A 14,526-nucleotide genomic window follows, 5' to 3' on the forward strand; every position below is an offset into this window, starting at 1 on the left:
ACTAAAATTTAAAATTTGAAAATTTAACTTAGGCTCCGTTTTCATAAAACTAAAATTTAAAATTTGAATTCTGAAATTTGAAAATTAAGTGTTGAAAATATTAAGTTGCTGAATTGATAAAATTATATGTGTTTGATAACTAAGGGAATTATAGCATTGAATTGAAATATTGCACAAATATTATACTTTTTTATCTTTTAAAAAAATTATCTTTATTTGGATAATTGGAGAGAAAGAAAAGAGTTTTGCGTGAGAGAAAGTAATTAAATAAGTTGAGGGATAATATTAAGTGTGTGTCTTTCTATGTGTGCTTGCAAGAATATATATACGTGGAAAGTGAGCGTAAATGTACTATTTGTGCGAGATCATGTGTTACATGTGTGAGTGGTGTAATATACATGATCAATTCAAAAAATAGGGGACAATTTTCACTTAAACTTTTCTAAACATATTAAGCACTACTTATCAATATATTAAAGTGATTAGACATTTCAGTTATGAATGAATTAATTAATTTTCAATTGAAAGTTGAATTATCAAACAGCTCCTCGAAGGTTTTATGTTCAAATCCCTCTTCCTCCACGCTTCACTTCAGCTCTTTCTTTTCGTGTTAGGACAAAAAATTGAAAAAAAAAAAACTTGTTTATTTTTGTCTTTACTTCCATTTGTGTTTTATATAATTTTTTAATGCGAGTAGGCGAGCCAGAATTAAACTGCGCAAATCGTTTTTTTTTTTCCCCATTTCGACATTTCGATTGATACAACCGAAGAAAGCTCCTATTTGTGTCCGTTTCTGTGCCTGTGGGGACTAGGTGCAGTGAGTTTGTTTGGATAAGAGTTTATTTGAATGATTTATTTGAGATATTTACTGTAGTACTTTTTATGATGTGACGTATATGAGATAAAAAAATAATTGAAAAGATAAAAAGATAATTGAAATTTACGAGGCAAATTTTTTTTTTCAAATTCTCTCTGTCCAAACAAACTCAGTGTATTCTTTTGATTCAGAGAATAATCAAAAATCAACGGTAATCAGAATCTCACAGCACAGTGCCCGAGAGATTATCTTCACACATTCAGTCGGTCTCTTTCTCTCAAAAGTCTACATGCGTGCTCCCCTTCTCTTTTATTCCTTTTCTGTCCTTATCTTCTTTCATTTCTCTACCCTTTGTTTGCTTTTACCATAAGAAGAAAAGGTTAAAATCATTATGGCTTTTTGCTAATTCTGTAAAAGATTCAACCTTGATATAGATAGATTCGTTGGTTCTTCCCTCAACTGGGTCTCACTTAAAAGGGTTCAAGAATCCAAGTGGGAAATTGTGTTTCTTTTTGAGCCCTTTTAATGTTAACCTCTTGTATATATGTTGAGTTTTGGGTTTATTTGATCTTTTATCCATTTGAACTTGATTTTGATTGTAACAGTTTGGATGTGGATTTGGTATTAGTTGTATTTTGGCTTGTGGGTTTTCTCTGTCTCATCATTGGATTTTTTTTCTCTGTTGCTTTACTTCTTAACTTCCCCGCTCAGGAACATTTTTCTTGGAAATATCAATTTTTGATCTAGTATGTTTAATTGGTGATCAAGAATCTGGTGAGGGATTGCAATTAGTAATTAGAGGCTGAGAGCTAGAAAATAAGTTGATCAGGGATGATATACGCGTTTATATTGTCTACAAGTGTTGACTATTCATTTCTTTCTACTTATGTGAGGATCGTACTTCATAAATGTGATTTTTCATAGTAATTTCAATTGGTCAAAGAACTTTCTTCTTTTATTTGTTTTGAGGAGCTTCTGGAGAATTTTTTTAATACATAATTAAGGTTCAAGGAGTCCTGTTTCTTGGAAATTGGAGTCATTTTATAACTAAATGGGATTGGTATTTTGCTCTAACATTTTACGTAAATTGTTTTGTTGGTTTTAATCATTTTATGTCTTGATCTTTGGGTTTATCGGTTCGTGACTGGCAATTTTTCTGTTTCAGTTGTAAGAGATGGGTATATACCTTAGTACCCCAAAGACTGAAAAGTTATCTGAAGATGGGGAGAGTAAAAGACTTAGGTATGGTCTATCATCCATGCAAGGATGGCGTGCAACAATGGAAGATGCTGTGAGTGCTCAATCAGCTACCCTTTCTCTGCTGTCATGTGATTTAATTTTGAATTTCTGGAATGTTACTCTAGATAATTGCTCTTCTGTCTGTCTGTGACAGTGTGATGTTGATTGGGATATCTTTGGCCTAAACGTACTATTTAGATACTAAAGTTACTTTTCTGGTAGTCAGTGGCGGCAGTTATCTTTTCACAGCTTTTGATGGTTGCTGAAAAGGTATATTTAGCGTTGATTTGGTGTGTTTGTTTTCAAAATAATTTGTCCTTGAAGTGAATGTGATTTTGATCTTGAACAGGTCAAAGGGCATTTTGTTGTAGGTGACAGTTCTAAAAATTTGGAATCTTTTGGGGTGGTGGAAAATCGGGTGGAAAAGTACAAAAGGTGCTGTGCATATGAGAGAAAATTTGAATCTTTCAGATTTGTTTTGCAGTATTTCTAAGGTTGAATGTTACGTGGCTCTGCTGATTGTATGTCCAATGATCTGCTGCAACTCTCTTCCTGTTAAAGTCTGCAATAAAGGGAAAAGAATTGGTGTCAAGGGCCTGTAACACCTTTATCAACTAATTGATTTCTTCCTTACCACTAATCTATCATTCAAGAACTTAGAGCACTACCTGTAGATGTGCTCTGAAACTGGATATCGACATTTTTGTTCTATGTTCCATCTCATATGTGTTAATTTGTGCCTTTCACTTTATACTTGCCGTGTTAGAGAACATCCATTTCTGATACATTAGTGAAATTCCGCATGAGCACATATTTTTGCTTAAAGCAAATTGGCACTGACTATAGTCTAACCATACTATCCTTCTTTCTTCAGCATGCAGCAATTACTGACCTTGACGCTAATACATCATTTTTTGGCGTATATGATGGTCATGGAGGTTAGTTTGACATCTGATTATGTGGTTAGCAGAGTGATTTTTTGAATGGAAAAGTACTTGTACCAGTTATGTTTGATATGGGAAAGGCTATCTTCAATTTTCTGTATTGCTTCTAGATTAATGTCCGTACTTTTACATTCTTTTGTTTCTATTTTATTTTCTTTGCTCAAGCTTGACAATTCCAGGGAATTCTTTTGTTTCTAATTTGGTACCTTTTGATACGAAATTACATAAGCTTGTTGTAGTTACTAATTTTGGAAAATATGTGTATATACAAGATGTACGATTTTTTAATCTATTTTTGGAGGACAGATGACATTCAAGTAAAGTGTAAGATTAAAATGGTTAGGAGAAATTGCTTCTTAAGACAAAAATTGAGAGGGGCTGTTGTGAACGGGAATGGAGTTTTTGCTTTCTGATGACCAATATCTGTTAATGCCCAATAGCATGAGTTGAGTGATGCCAGACCAAGGAATGTCCTAAATGACTGGATTTCTTTCCAAAATAAACGTTATGGAATGCAGTTAAGACATTTGATACTCTTTTTTTATTTCTGTTGCATTTTATGGTATTCCGATTTGTACTGCTGCAGCAGATGATGCACCACCTTTTACCACTGCTGTAACTAAGATTTTAAGCACTGTAACATAAGAGTGGCCTAACTATGTCTGCCGATATTTCCTCATGAGATTAATTATTCAATCTATTTTTGTTGGTTAATTCTATGAGCAGTTCATATCCTGATGAGTAGGAAAAGAACATAGTTTTTTGTTAATTTCCATGCATATTAATCCCATATCTTTTGATTTTCTTGCTACCACAACTTAACCCCAATGTGTTTGCATTAGGAAGTGCTCTGATTTCCTTTCTCTGCGTTGATTTAGCTTTCAGCTTCCTAGGATTCTGAAATTGGTTTTTAGTCGAAAGCTTTGACATCTGATGCTACTAATTAAGTAGATGACACTATATGCTAGTGCCTGACTATATTAAGTAAACTGTAATTGAAGGGGGAAAAACAGGGAATTAGATTTATGGAACTTCTAGTATGATTACCATATTTCAGGTAAAGTTGTTGCTAAGTTCTGTGCCAAGTATCTCCATCAACAAGTGTGTAAGCATGAAGCATATGCAGCTGGTGACATAGGAACTTCAGTCCAGAAAGCTTTCTTCAGGTTATCGGCTTAAACTTTGAATATCTTAGCCCATGTACTGTTTTCTCGGTAATTGCTGTGGCTATTACATGGAACTGTCAATGTCAAAGACTTGCGTTGTGTGCTACCTTTATTGAGGCACAATTTTTCTAGTTTTTTATGAGGAGTTGAGTCGGTGAAAGAAGAACTGGATTATGCATCTTGGTGTTATAATTGTTTCTTCTGGTGATGTTTGTTTGTGATGTTCAAAGACTTGTGTTGCGTGTTACTTTTATTGAAGCACAATTTTTCTATTTTTTTACGAGGAGTTGAGTTGGTGAAAGAAGAACTGGATTATGCATCTTGGTGTTATAATTGTTTCTTCTGGTGATGTTTGTTTGTGATGTTCAAAGACTTGTGTTGTGTGTTACCTTTATTGAAGCACAATTTTTCTATTTTTTTACGAGGAGTTGAGTTGGTGAAAGAAGAACTGGATTATGCATCTTGGTGTTATAATTGTTTCTTCTGGTGATGTTTGTTTGTGATGTTCAAAGACTTGTGTTGTGTGTTACTTTTATTGAAGCACAATTTTTCTAGTTTTTTACGAGGAGTTGAGTCGGTGAAAGAAGAACTGGATTATGCATCTTGGTGTTGTAATTGTTTCTTCTTGTGATGTTTGTTTGTCATGTTCAAATTCTGAAAGGAAGTTTCTCGAGGATCTTGAAGTCATTGATGTTGTAACTTCTCCTAGAGGTCATTTTGGAGATGTAGAACGATGCCTATTTACTAACTGTGCAAATGTCAAGGCTAGAGGAAAAGGATGCCATTGCAATGCAGACTGCGCAGCATATACTTACCTTTTGGATGGATTTGGTCAATCTCCCCTGTAGTTTTTGGTGCATACTAGTGTTTCTCTGTATGTATAGAACTAGTTAATTTTTTTGAGGATCTCCATTACAAGGTAATTGCTTATATCACTATGAACAATTTCCCCTATTTATTAGTAATAGAATGATCTCATGAATCTAGAGTTGCTTTATCTCTCAATGTGGCCCAAACCGGCATTTGCTTGCTGTCAGAGGTCTGGATACGAGAGTTAATCAAGTTGGTGCAAAGGTGTATGTAAACAGGAGTCGTGGGGCTGAGTTGGCATACTTTCCAGGGGGAGCCAAAGGACTTTGTTTAGAACTGTTTTCCCAACTTTTATGCATGCATTTGAATGCCGTTCCATTTAATTTTGTGATTTCCAAACCTAGATCATTGGGACTATGATTCAGCTCAATGAAGTAAATACGTAACTTGTAGCAGCTCATTAGAGATCGACTAATCAGCAAAAAGACGGAGGCTAAACTCTCAGTTTGCCTACTCTTCACTTTTCTTCTACTTATAAAGTCTGGGAGAAAGTCAGCCCCCCAAAGAACAGATCCTCACCCTCTGCCATATAAAAACATGTTGAAAATATACACACATGCATATAGCATTTTAAGCTAATATATAGGAATTTAAGGTATCAGAAAAAGATGCTCATATAAAGATATATGAAGGATTTCTACAAATTCCAGGACACCTTTAAAATATCAAGTATAATCTACATCCTTCCTTCCCTTCTGTTATTAGAGATTCTATGCCACCTTGATTGTACACGCCAAAAATGTGATCTAGGCTCCCATATCTCAATGTATACTATGTCATAAATGTGATCTAGGCTCCCATATCTTAAAGTATACTATGTCATATATGTATTTAAAGTTCACCTTTGCATTCACTTTGTTGCAGAGCCAAGAATAAATATCTTTTTCATCAAAGATATGACACTTTCTTTTATGCATTCTTTGACTTTTGAGAATCAACTGCTCTATGTTGCTCCTCTTGAGCTTATGTATTGAAACTTACCAGCATTGCACATTTTGTTAATTTCAAGATTGGCTCTGATAATCTCATTGACTTAATTGTAATTTAAACTCTTATGGAGATTCCTTTCAGAACTATATTCATTTGGCATTGGTCAATGTATAAGTCAAGTCACACCGTTGCCTTTCAGGGTAGAAAGCAATGTTTATGATTGAATTCATGAGTCGCCTATAGCCTGCTTTTTACTTACAAATCTGTGATTTGTGCGATTCATTGTTTTTTTAGTCATGGTTCATTGAGGATTGACTTCATCTCTTGTCATATATGCATGTGGAGACATTGCTGAAATAGAATGTACATATCATTGGCAGTGACAAAATCAGTTACTGACTGTTTGGGTATAAAATTTAGTTTTTAGATCTCTCTGTGTGGCTTAAACCTGCTGTTCAATTCCTGGTGCAGAATGGATGAAATGATGCGTGGTCAAAGGGGTTGGAGGGAGTTAGCTGTTCTCGGAGATAAAATAAACAAATTCACTGGTATGATAGAAGGTTTAATATGGTCTCCAAAAAGTAGTGATGGACATGACCAGGTTGATGATTGGGCTTTCGAAGAGGTATTTTTGCATTCCAGTTGTTAGATTTCTTGATATCTTTTGATAACGGGATATTGATTACGATATGCTTCTTCTGGTGGAAGCTGCTAATCTGAATGTGCATGGTCAAAATATGGTTCAATGAACCAATTGATGTCCATATGCTGTGGGTTAATACTTATAAGATCTCTTTTATTGCGCATTTAGGAGATAAATTAGTCAGAACCATTGTTGTTTAATAGTTCTTTCTGCTACTATTACACACCTTACTAATACAAAGTCACTGGTCTTGTTGAAGTTAATTAACCTTAATGCTGTGGGTTAATACTTATAAGATCTCTTTTATTGCGCATTTAGGAGATAAATTAGTCAGAACCATTGTTGTTTAATAGTTCTTTCTGCTACTATTACACACCTTACTAATACAAAGTCACTGGTCTTGTTGAAGTTAATTAACCTTACGAATATCTGGAACAAGTTAGCTGGACTGATTGACAAACTTTTACATTGTTCTGCAATTTAGTTGCCATAGCTTTTTTCTTACTGTCTCTATCAAACTTGGTAAAACAAAGACGCCAAATACTAAGCCATGCTTGTAATTAAAGCTCTGTTTTTATTCTTTTTTTGTTCTGAGTATTGATCTGTTGGCCATAAACCGTGTACTGTTTCCTTATGCTTTTTTCATCACATCTTGACTTGGTTCTTTTTTATTTGTTCTTTTAGTGTATTAGGCAGTACTGGCACATTGTCATTGATTTTTTCTAATGATTTCCCCATTGCAATCAGGGACCGCATTCTGATTTTGCTGGTCCAACTTCTGGAAGCACTGCATGTGTTGCAATTATTAGGGATAATCAACTTCTTGTTGCAAATGCTGGTGATTCTCGCTGTGTTATATCTCGTAAGGGTCAGGTAATTACAACTTTTGATGTTGGATTTACAAGCTTTGCTTACAAATGATTTACAGGAAGAGAATATATATACTGCTAAACAGACCTTAAAACATGTCAGTCCCTCGTGTCTTCACTACTGGAGCAGTGACTTGGCACCTGATATTGCTCTTAATTTGCACATTGGATTTACTTATTCTTTGTGGATGCAATTTTTTGCATCTTTGTGCTTATGAAAGCAAATTTGTTGCTCTTCGATGCTTTACCTCCGTGCAGGCCTACAATCTTTCTAGGGACCATAAACCTGATCTTGAGATTGAGAGGGAGCGAATTCTAAAAGCAGGAGGTTTTATTCATGCAGGGCGTGTTAATGGTAGTCTGAATCTTGCAAGAGCCATAGGTATGATCCTGTTTACAACTATAGTTGATGTTCTTTTCCAATATTTTCTATCACAATACATAGAATATTGGCTGCCTTTCCAGTGCCTATGAGAAATGGAATTTTTATATCCAATTGATAGTACAAAACTGAATCTAGTATTTATGTTGGTTTTAAAAGTTTCATTACCAACCTGCAAAACCTGGATGAAACAATCACTTTTTAATTTTTTGCAGGCGATATGGAGTTCAAGCAGAACAAATTTTTGCCTGCTGAAAAGCAAATTGTAACTGCTAATCCAGATATAAATACTGTAAGAATCTTTAACTAGGAGTGCATTTTTTTGTTCTGCTCCACCATTTTAATGCATTTTTCTTATCGCTATGGTTCTGAAGACAAAGCTATTTATAAAACAATCTGCACAACTTTACTTATTATCCTCATGGCCATGGTTCTGGATAGCAGTACCGACTTCTCAACTAGAGTCAGATGCAAAGCTTTGCAGATTGAAAGTCTGTCTGTTTGAAATGTGATTGGTGGTTGGTGATATGCTTAATCTTGTTGGTTTATGTTTTATTCAAGTTGTAGTATGACTTTCTTGAAGTGTTCCCAATAAGATAGTGTGGTGTGGTGTAATAAAGATATCATGACCATGAAGAAAGTAAAATATGCAAGACTGTTGTTATCATTGTTGTTTTTGTTGTTTTATGTTATGATTGGTCCCCAGTTGATCAATAGCTGTGCCTTTTTTGTTCTTTTGGTTGAACTTCCAGGATTATAGGTGATTATACTGGGTGTTAGAGGTAGGGCAAAGAGGGGAGTCTGTTGTTTTCAAGGACCTGCAGTTTCAGTTTGTAATTTAGTGGTCACTTTTTGATTATTTTACCGCTCAATGTATCAAATCTTTTTGCCAAGATTATTATGATGAGTGTTGATAGTTTCCTGGTTCTCTGATCAGGTGGAGCTCTGCGAAGATGATGATTTTGTTGTGCTAGCATGTGATGGTGTTTGGTATGCCATATCAACCTTTTTGTTTTAGTTTAAGATTTTAGATTCCAATATGTTTACTTAATGAAAACTCAATAGCGATACTTCCCAGGTTGGTTTCTTGATTGGATGAGCTATTAGTGTCCCCCCCCCCTCTTTATTATCGTTTTAGCATAAAGTTTTATTAAGGAGTGAATGCTTCTAAGAAAAGAAAAAGTCTATTTACAGCCTGAATTTTTGTTCAGTCATCCTTGTGTGAGCTTATGGAACACATTTTTACTGATTTAATTTTATATTGCTCATGACCCTTGAATTAGTGAATAGCTAGTTCTAACAGTGAATTTAGAAGTATTTTAAATTGCTAATTAAGATTTATTAATCTATCTGAGAAGCTTGTAATACTTTGGTGCAAATAATAGATTTGCTCTACATGCTGATTTTCATTTCATACTATTTTATCTATTGGTATACGCCGTTTTCTCTCTTTGACCTTCCAAATACATGTGTTTGGATTCTTAGTCTCCCATTTTCTGGTTGTGCAAATGCGCACACACATGTTTATAAAAAGTGGTATGCATAAGTTTCCATTAGCAGAGTTTCATTTTGTTACAATTGCTTACAGTATATATGAAAGGTCATCTGTTGCCTGATTTTGTGTATTAATAGTATGGGAGAGCAAGAGTACTGGCTATTCTAGGATTTTTTTTTCTTTTGGGTGGGGGGGGGGGGGGAGGGGAATTTAGTGGTGAGAGACACCAGTTCTAGTTATTTGAGTTTCATATGTTTGGTCAGACATCTGGATTGTGACCTATGTTACTCGGACTTGGGTACAGATGTCGGATTTGGGTACGTGTCTAAGTGTCTAATTTGTCAACCATCTAAGGTCAGGATACAGGGACACTTCTGAAGACTCAGACATGGGTACGTGGGTACGCAAAAACTTCTAGACAATATAAGAATTATACAGTACAGCCAACATACAAGTCATAGCTCACAAAGGGATTGGTGAATTCTAAAGTAACCAACAAGTCATAGCTCAAAAGGATACTAGTGTAATAAGGACTCCAACGCAACGAGTCTTCTACATCTATGAGCTTTCTCACCCTAGTCTTCTCCTCTTGCTTTGACGTCAGACGTCACAAAAGTCAAAGTGTCCAAAAAATTTTCAAAGTGTTCCATACCAGCACCAGTGTCATGTCGTGTCAACATGGGTTCTTTGTCAAATGAAGAGTCCGAGTAACATAGGTTGTGACTATTTCTTGAACAATGAGATTATAGTATCACTTTCTTGTTAAATATAGTCACCAGTCTGGAATGTATTTTGACATTCTTGATGTGTTATTAAGAGGGGACAAAAAGAACAACTCAATAGAAGTTCTAATATCAACCATAAGTATCTCAATATGTCATGTTCTTTAGGTTCTCTGACAAAAGTTGACTTCATATGACAAATTTTTTTTTTTTATTTGCTCATCCTTTAATTTACGCTGACAAATCTGCGATCACTATGTATTCCCTGCTACAAGTGTATCAACTTTGTATGATAGTTCAAAGCCTTCTTTGAGACTGAGTACCCTACATTTTAGTTTTTCTCTCTGTGTTATTGCTGCTTATATAATTGCACGGGCTGCATATTGTTCTTGAGACAGCTATGTACAGCCTTTTTTCTTTTACTGCCACTTATTTGTCTTGAAATGATTGTAGTAAAATGCCTCCGAGGTTTATTTTACAGTAAGAAAGTTGACTTGCCAATTCTCGATTCCTACCTCAAATAGTGAAGTTTACTTCTTCTTGGACCCATCTATATAACGATTAGTCTTTCATTAATTAGTCCATTTTTGCTCTGTCTAATTTTGCATGTGAGATCTGGTGCAAGTTTACAAGATTAACTAACTCTCCAGAAACTCTGTAGAGAATGCAAAGTAATTTAGCAACTGGACAGAGATCTTAGATCGGGCCTTGAAGGAATGTCTTTGGAGTTCTGTATAAATGAATAGGTGAATTTTGCTAATGCATCCTTTGAAATAGCAGTATTGATGACATCAAAGATAAGAGGTACCTTAATGATAGTCAGAAGACTCTTTAACTATTCCTACCTGACCAACAAGACTTGGCATGTTATCACAAAAGAGACTTACACTGACTGATGAATGCACTCAATACAAATTTACAATTCAGTAATTTAAGCTCTCATTCTACTTTGACATGTTGTTTGTAAAAAAGCTAGTGTTTTGTTTCCCATATTTTCCTTCCGAATTTAAGGGAGAGATGATCAGATGGAAGAAGAGGAAGGGCAGAGGCAATTGAAGAGACATTAGTTAATCTATATTACTAACTTTTTGAGCAAGCAGTTGGCCATCTTGAATGTTTTTTCAGGTTGGACTTGAATTTTTTCTGCAGAGGGTTGGGAGAGGGAGGGAGATAGAGAGGCGAAACCTTTTTCCTTGTGCTGATATTTCCTACCTATTACTTTGCGATAAGCATTATTCATGCATGCAACAACTGCTTAGTGTTTACACGATCGGCATTTGTACAACATGTTGATCACCTTCTTCTTGTTTGATATTCCTCAGGGATTGCATGTCAAACCAGCAACTTGTAGATTACATACATGAACAGCTGAGTTCAGTGAGTACACTCTCAGCTTCTGGAAATGTGCGCATATTTGTGGTTTACATGTCTATCGAACTTCAGTTGAGCAACATCATTCACAATGGGTGGAATAATTTAATGGGTGCTAGGACTAATTTAATGGGTGGAATACAGTAACCCACCCTTAATTAGAGGCCACTACCACAATGCCCCCTTGAACTTCTAATTCTGTTAATATGCCTTTTGAGTTATCAAATTGCTTCAAATTAGTCCTATCCAAGTTCTGTCAAGAGTGCCATACAACAGGACTGAAATTCAGCCTTAAGAAATCCAGAGAATTCTGGCTGGTTTTTTTTTTTTTTTACTATTGATGTTTTCCAGCAGTCTTTCGTGTCAATTTTCTTTTGATTTCTGTCTCTTTCATTCTGTTTTGGATTCTGTTTTGGATGCAAAGTTGTCAGCAAATCCAAATTTTAAAGCTACTTTCTTTTATTGCCCGCAATTCAGTTTCACCACATAACTTTTAGCCAAAGATACAATAAATTTGATGAAAATCAGTACTAGTATTGTTAGAATAACCAGCAATTGCTACAGATATACTTAGTGACTCTCAATTCAACAACAAAAAAGAATCCATAAAAATCCCTAAAATCACTATTTGTTGCCAAAAAAAAAAAAAACTTCAACAATTCTAAGTACCAAGGAAATTACAGAAATAAGATTTCAATTTTTTACTTTCCAATTGAATTTTCTACAAGATAGGATGCAATAAATTAAACACCACCACTAGTTGACAATTTTTGAATTACTGATTCAGTGAAACTCCCAGGCTTTAGTGGTATCTTTGTTAATGTCTCTACCAAGGTTTTTGGAAGAGAATGAGTGAGATGGCAGAGATGATGGCAATAACTTTATCAGATAGTTCTTGGCTTCGAAAATTTTTGTGCGTAAAACACATGCTGGTTCTGGTAAACATTCGATGCTTTTGAATAGCTAGACATTTGAAGACAAAATGATAACCTCAAAGAGTTAACTGCCATGATTAGAAGTTTAATAAGGTTAGTGGACTATAGTCTATGGGGGTTTACTGTGTTTTACCCTTGATTTGGTGTTTATTCAAAGGGTGCTTTGAGTTGTTGACCAATATCTTTCCTGGTCTATATACTGTGAGTTTTTAGTCTATACTGTGACTTTTTAGTCTTAATGCTGGAGATAAATGTAGAGGAGGATTTTAGTTCTATTGGCGTTTGAACCAGTACAGCCGTTCATGCTTCTTAAAATTCATCAAAATCTTATCGCTGAGCATGATCTTGATTACAATTTGGACCGGAGTTTCAAGATGTCCTGTTTGACACTGCATGTAAATTATGCAGGAGACAAAGCTTTCCGTGGTATGTGAAAGGGTACTTGATAGGTGTCTTGCGCCATCTACAGCTGGAGGTGAAGGATGTGATAACATGACAATGATATTAGTGCAATTCAAGAAATCAGTCGAATCAGATGAACCAGCAGCTGAAAAGGCTCCTGAGGAAGTTGGCACTGAATCACAACCTTCATCTGAAAATTCCTTGGCTCCTGAGGAAGTTGGCACTGAATCACAACCAGGGCAGAGTGGATCGAGTTAATGGCTGCAATTCTGTTTTCGTTGGTTTGAAACCTCTGAGTCATTCTTCAGAAACTTTAGTCTGTAACTTGTAAATGATTTTTGCCAGTGCTGAAAAGGGACATGCAGAATATGCTTTCTGTGCTCTTCTTTGTGCATTACCCAATTGAAACTTGATCGTTGAGAAGAAGAAAATGTATAGAGGATTGACACAAGTTTGAACATGAGTGATACAGTTCTGATATGATCTGTTTCTTTGCCTGGAATATAAGAGCTTTCTGTCCTTTCCTGGCTTTACAAAATGGAATTCTCGATGAAGACCGGATTAAAGTTGGCAAGTCAACCTTGGAGATATGAGATTTTGATATTATGAGTTTATGGTGCTAGTATCTATTGTTGGAAGTTACTACTTGGGGACAGCTTGATAGATACTATGACAGTAAAATGAGTACCATGCTGCACATATCCATTCAGCATTTTAGTTAAACGCCTTGCAGGAAATTATATGGCTAAGGTCCGTGGGGATTTTTACATGCCCACTGTATAGATGTTGTGCCTTGATGTCAAAAATCGGATTTGACCAGAAAAAGTAAATTAGGAAAAGGGTTTTTTTTTTTTTTTTTTTTTCATTTTTTGGTTTTTTTGTGCACTGTTTTTTGTTTCTTTTTTGACTCTGTTTTAATGTTTTCCTTAAATTCTCTTGACTTGAGTTTGATACTCAAAACTTTTATAGTATTCCTTTTTTATTTTTGGATAATTTGGACAACTATAAATGCTCGTGAAATTTTTTAATCTCAAATTTTTTTTCTAAATTTCCATATTTTGTCAAATAAGTATAATGAGAGTTTTTTATCCAAGGGAAACTCTAAATCTTATAAAGGAAAAAGCAAAAAGAAGAAAGGAGATGACTTAAAAGAGTCAAATCATTTTCTGTGTGATCACTTGTGCTGTTTTTCTATTAAGTAGGTTTTGGACACGACATAAACAATGAATTTAGTTATAAATGTGTTATTGTTCACTTAAAGTCTATAAACAATAAGAGATATATTTAAAAATTGTAAGTGGGTGGTTTTGAATGCTTTTCTATTTATATATGTATAAAAAAAAAAAGATATCTTCAGAGATATTTTTGAATGCTTTTTTATTTTATGTATGACTAAAATATTGAATACTATACCATGTCATCAAGTTCACTGAATTTTTACCAACTCATTGACCTTAACTTCCGTCTTCATCCCAGTGATTGTCCAATCCAAGTTTTAAAATATTGGTGATTAGTGTTTACGTCGGAAAGATAATCCAAGTCATCTTTTACTTTTTTTAGTACATAATTTTTGGCTCTCCATATTTAAAACAATGCAAAATCATCCTTTATATTTTGAAAAACATACCAATATGTCGTCCCAAACCCTAATGTTGATCAAATTTCTAACTAATAGCTAACATACTTATTGTATTAGGGGTACAAAAGGAAAGATAAAATTATTCCAAAATTGACCAATTTT

General features: G+C 34.7%; 1 protein-coding gene across 10 annotated transcripts; it reads left to right on the plus strand.

Moving 5' to 3' along the window:
• The first annotated feature begins 994 nt into the window (after positions 1 to 994).
• On the plus strand, positions 995 to 13,305 carry LOC113722523 (probable protein phosphatase 2C 60). Of its 10 annotated transcripts, none has more exons than XM_072063562.1 (11): positions 995 to 1,083; positions 1,983 to 2,108; positions 2,931 to 2,994; positions 4,058 to 4,166; positions 6,438 to 6,591; positions 7,357 to 7,482; positions 7,737 to 7,860; positions 8,076 to 8,152; positions 8,798 to 8,850; positions 11,400 to 11,481; positions 12,792 to 13,305. In XM_072063562.1, the coding sequence occupies exons 2-11, from the start codon at positions 1,992 to 1,994 to the stop codon at positions 13,041 to 13,043; spliced, it is 1,158 nt and encodes a 385-aa protein (XP_071919663.1). In that variant the 5' UTR covers positions 995 to 1,083; positions 1,983 to 1,991; the 3' UTR covers positions 13,044 to 13,305. The 10 variants fall into 10 exon arrangements, with proteins under 10 accessions (XP_071919663.1, XP_071919664.1, XP_071919661.1 ...); XM_072063563.1 differs by having other exon boundaries at positions 1,005 to 1,079; XM_072063560.1 differs by having other exon boundaries at positions 1,062 to 1,196.
• The last annotated feature ends 1,221 nt before the right edge of the window (positions 13,306 to 14,526 follow it).

Source organism: Coffea arabica, chromosome 8c, assembly GCF_036785885.1.
Source record: "Coffea arabica cultivar ET-39 chromosome 8c, Coffea Arabica ET-39 HiFi, whole genome shotgun sequence".
Lineage (NCBI taxonomy): Eukaryota > Viridiplantae > Streptophyta > Magnoliopsida > Gentianales > Rubiaceae > Coffea > Coffea arabica.

What these genes read in the sequence shown, in the direction of transcription:
- LOC113722523 (XM_072063562.1), top strand. Translation starts at nt 1,992, where the DNA reads ATGGGTATATACCTTAGTACCCCAAAGACTGAAAAGTTATCTGAAGAT. An exon ending in GTCCAGAAAGCTTTCTTCAG is followed by an intron (nt 4,167 to 6,437) that starts GTTATCGGCTTA and finishes TTCCTGGTGCAG; the next exon opens with AATGGATGAAATGATGCGTG. An exon ending in CTAATCCAGATATAAATACT is followed by an intron (nt 8,153 to 8,797) that starts GTAAGAATCTTT and finishes TTCTCTGATCAG; the next exon opens with GTGGAGCTCTGCGAAGATGA.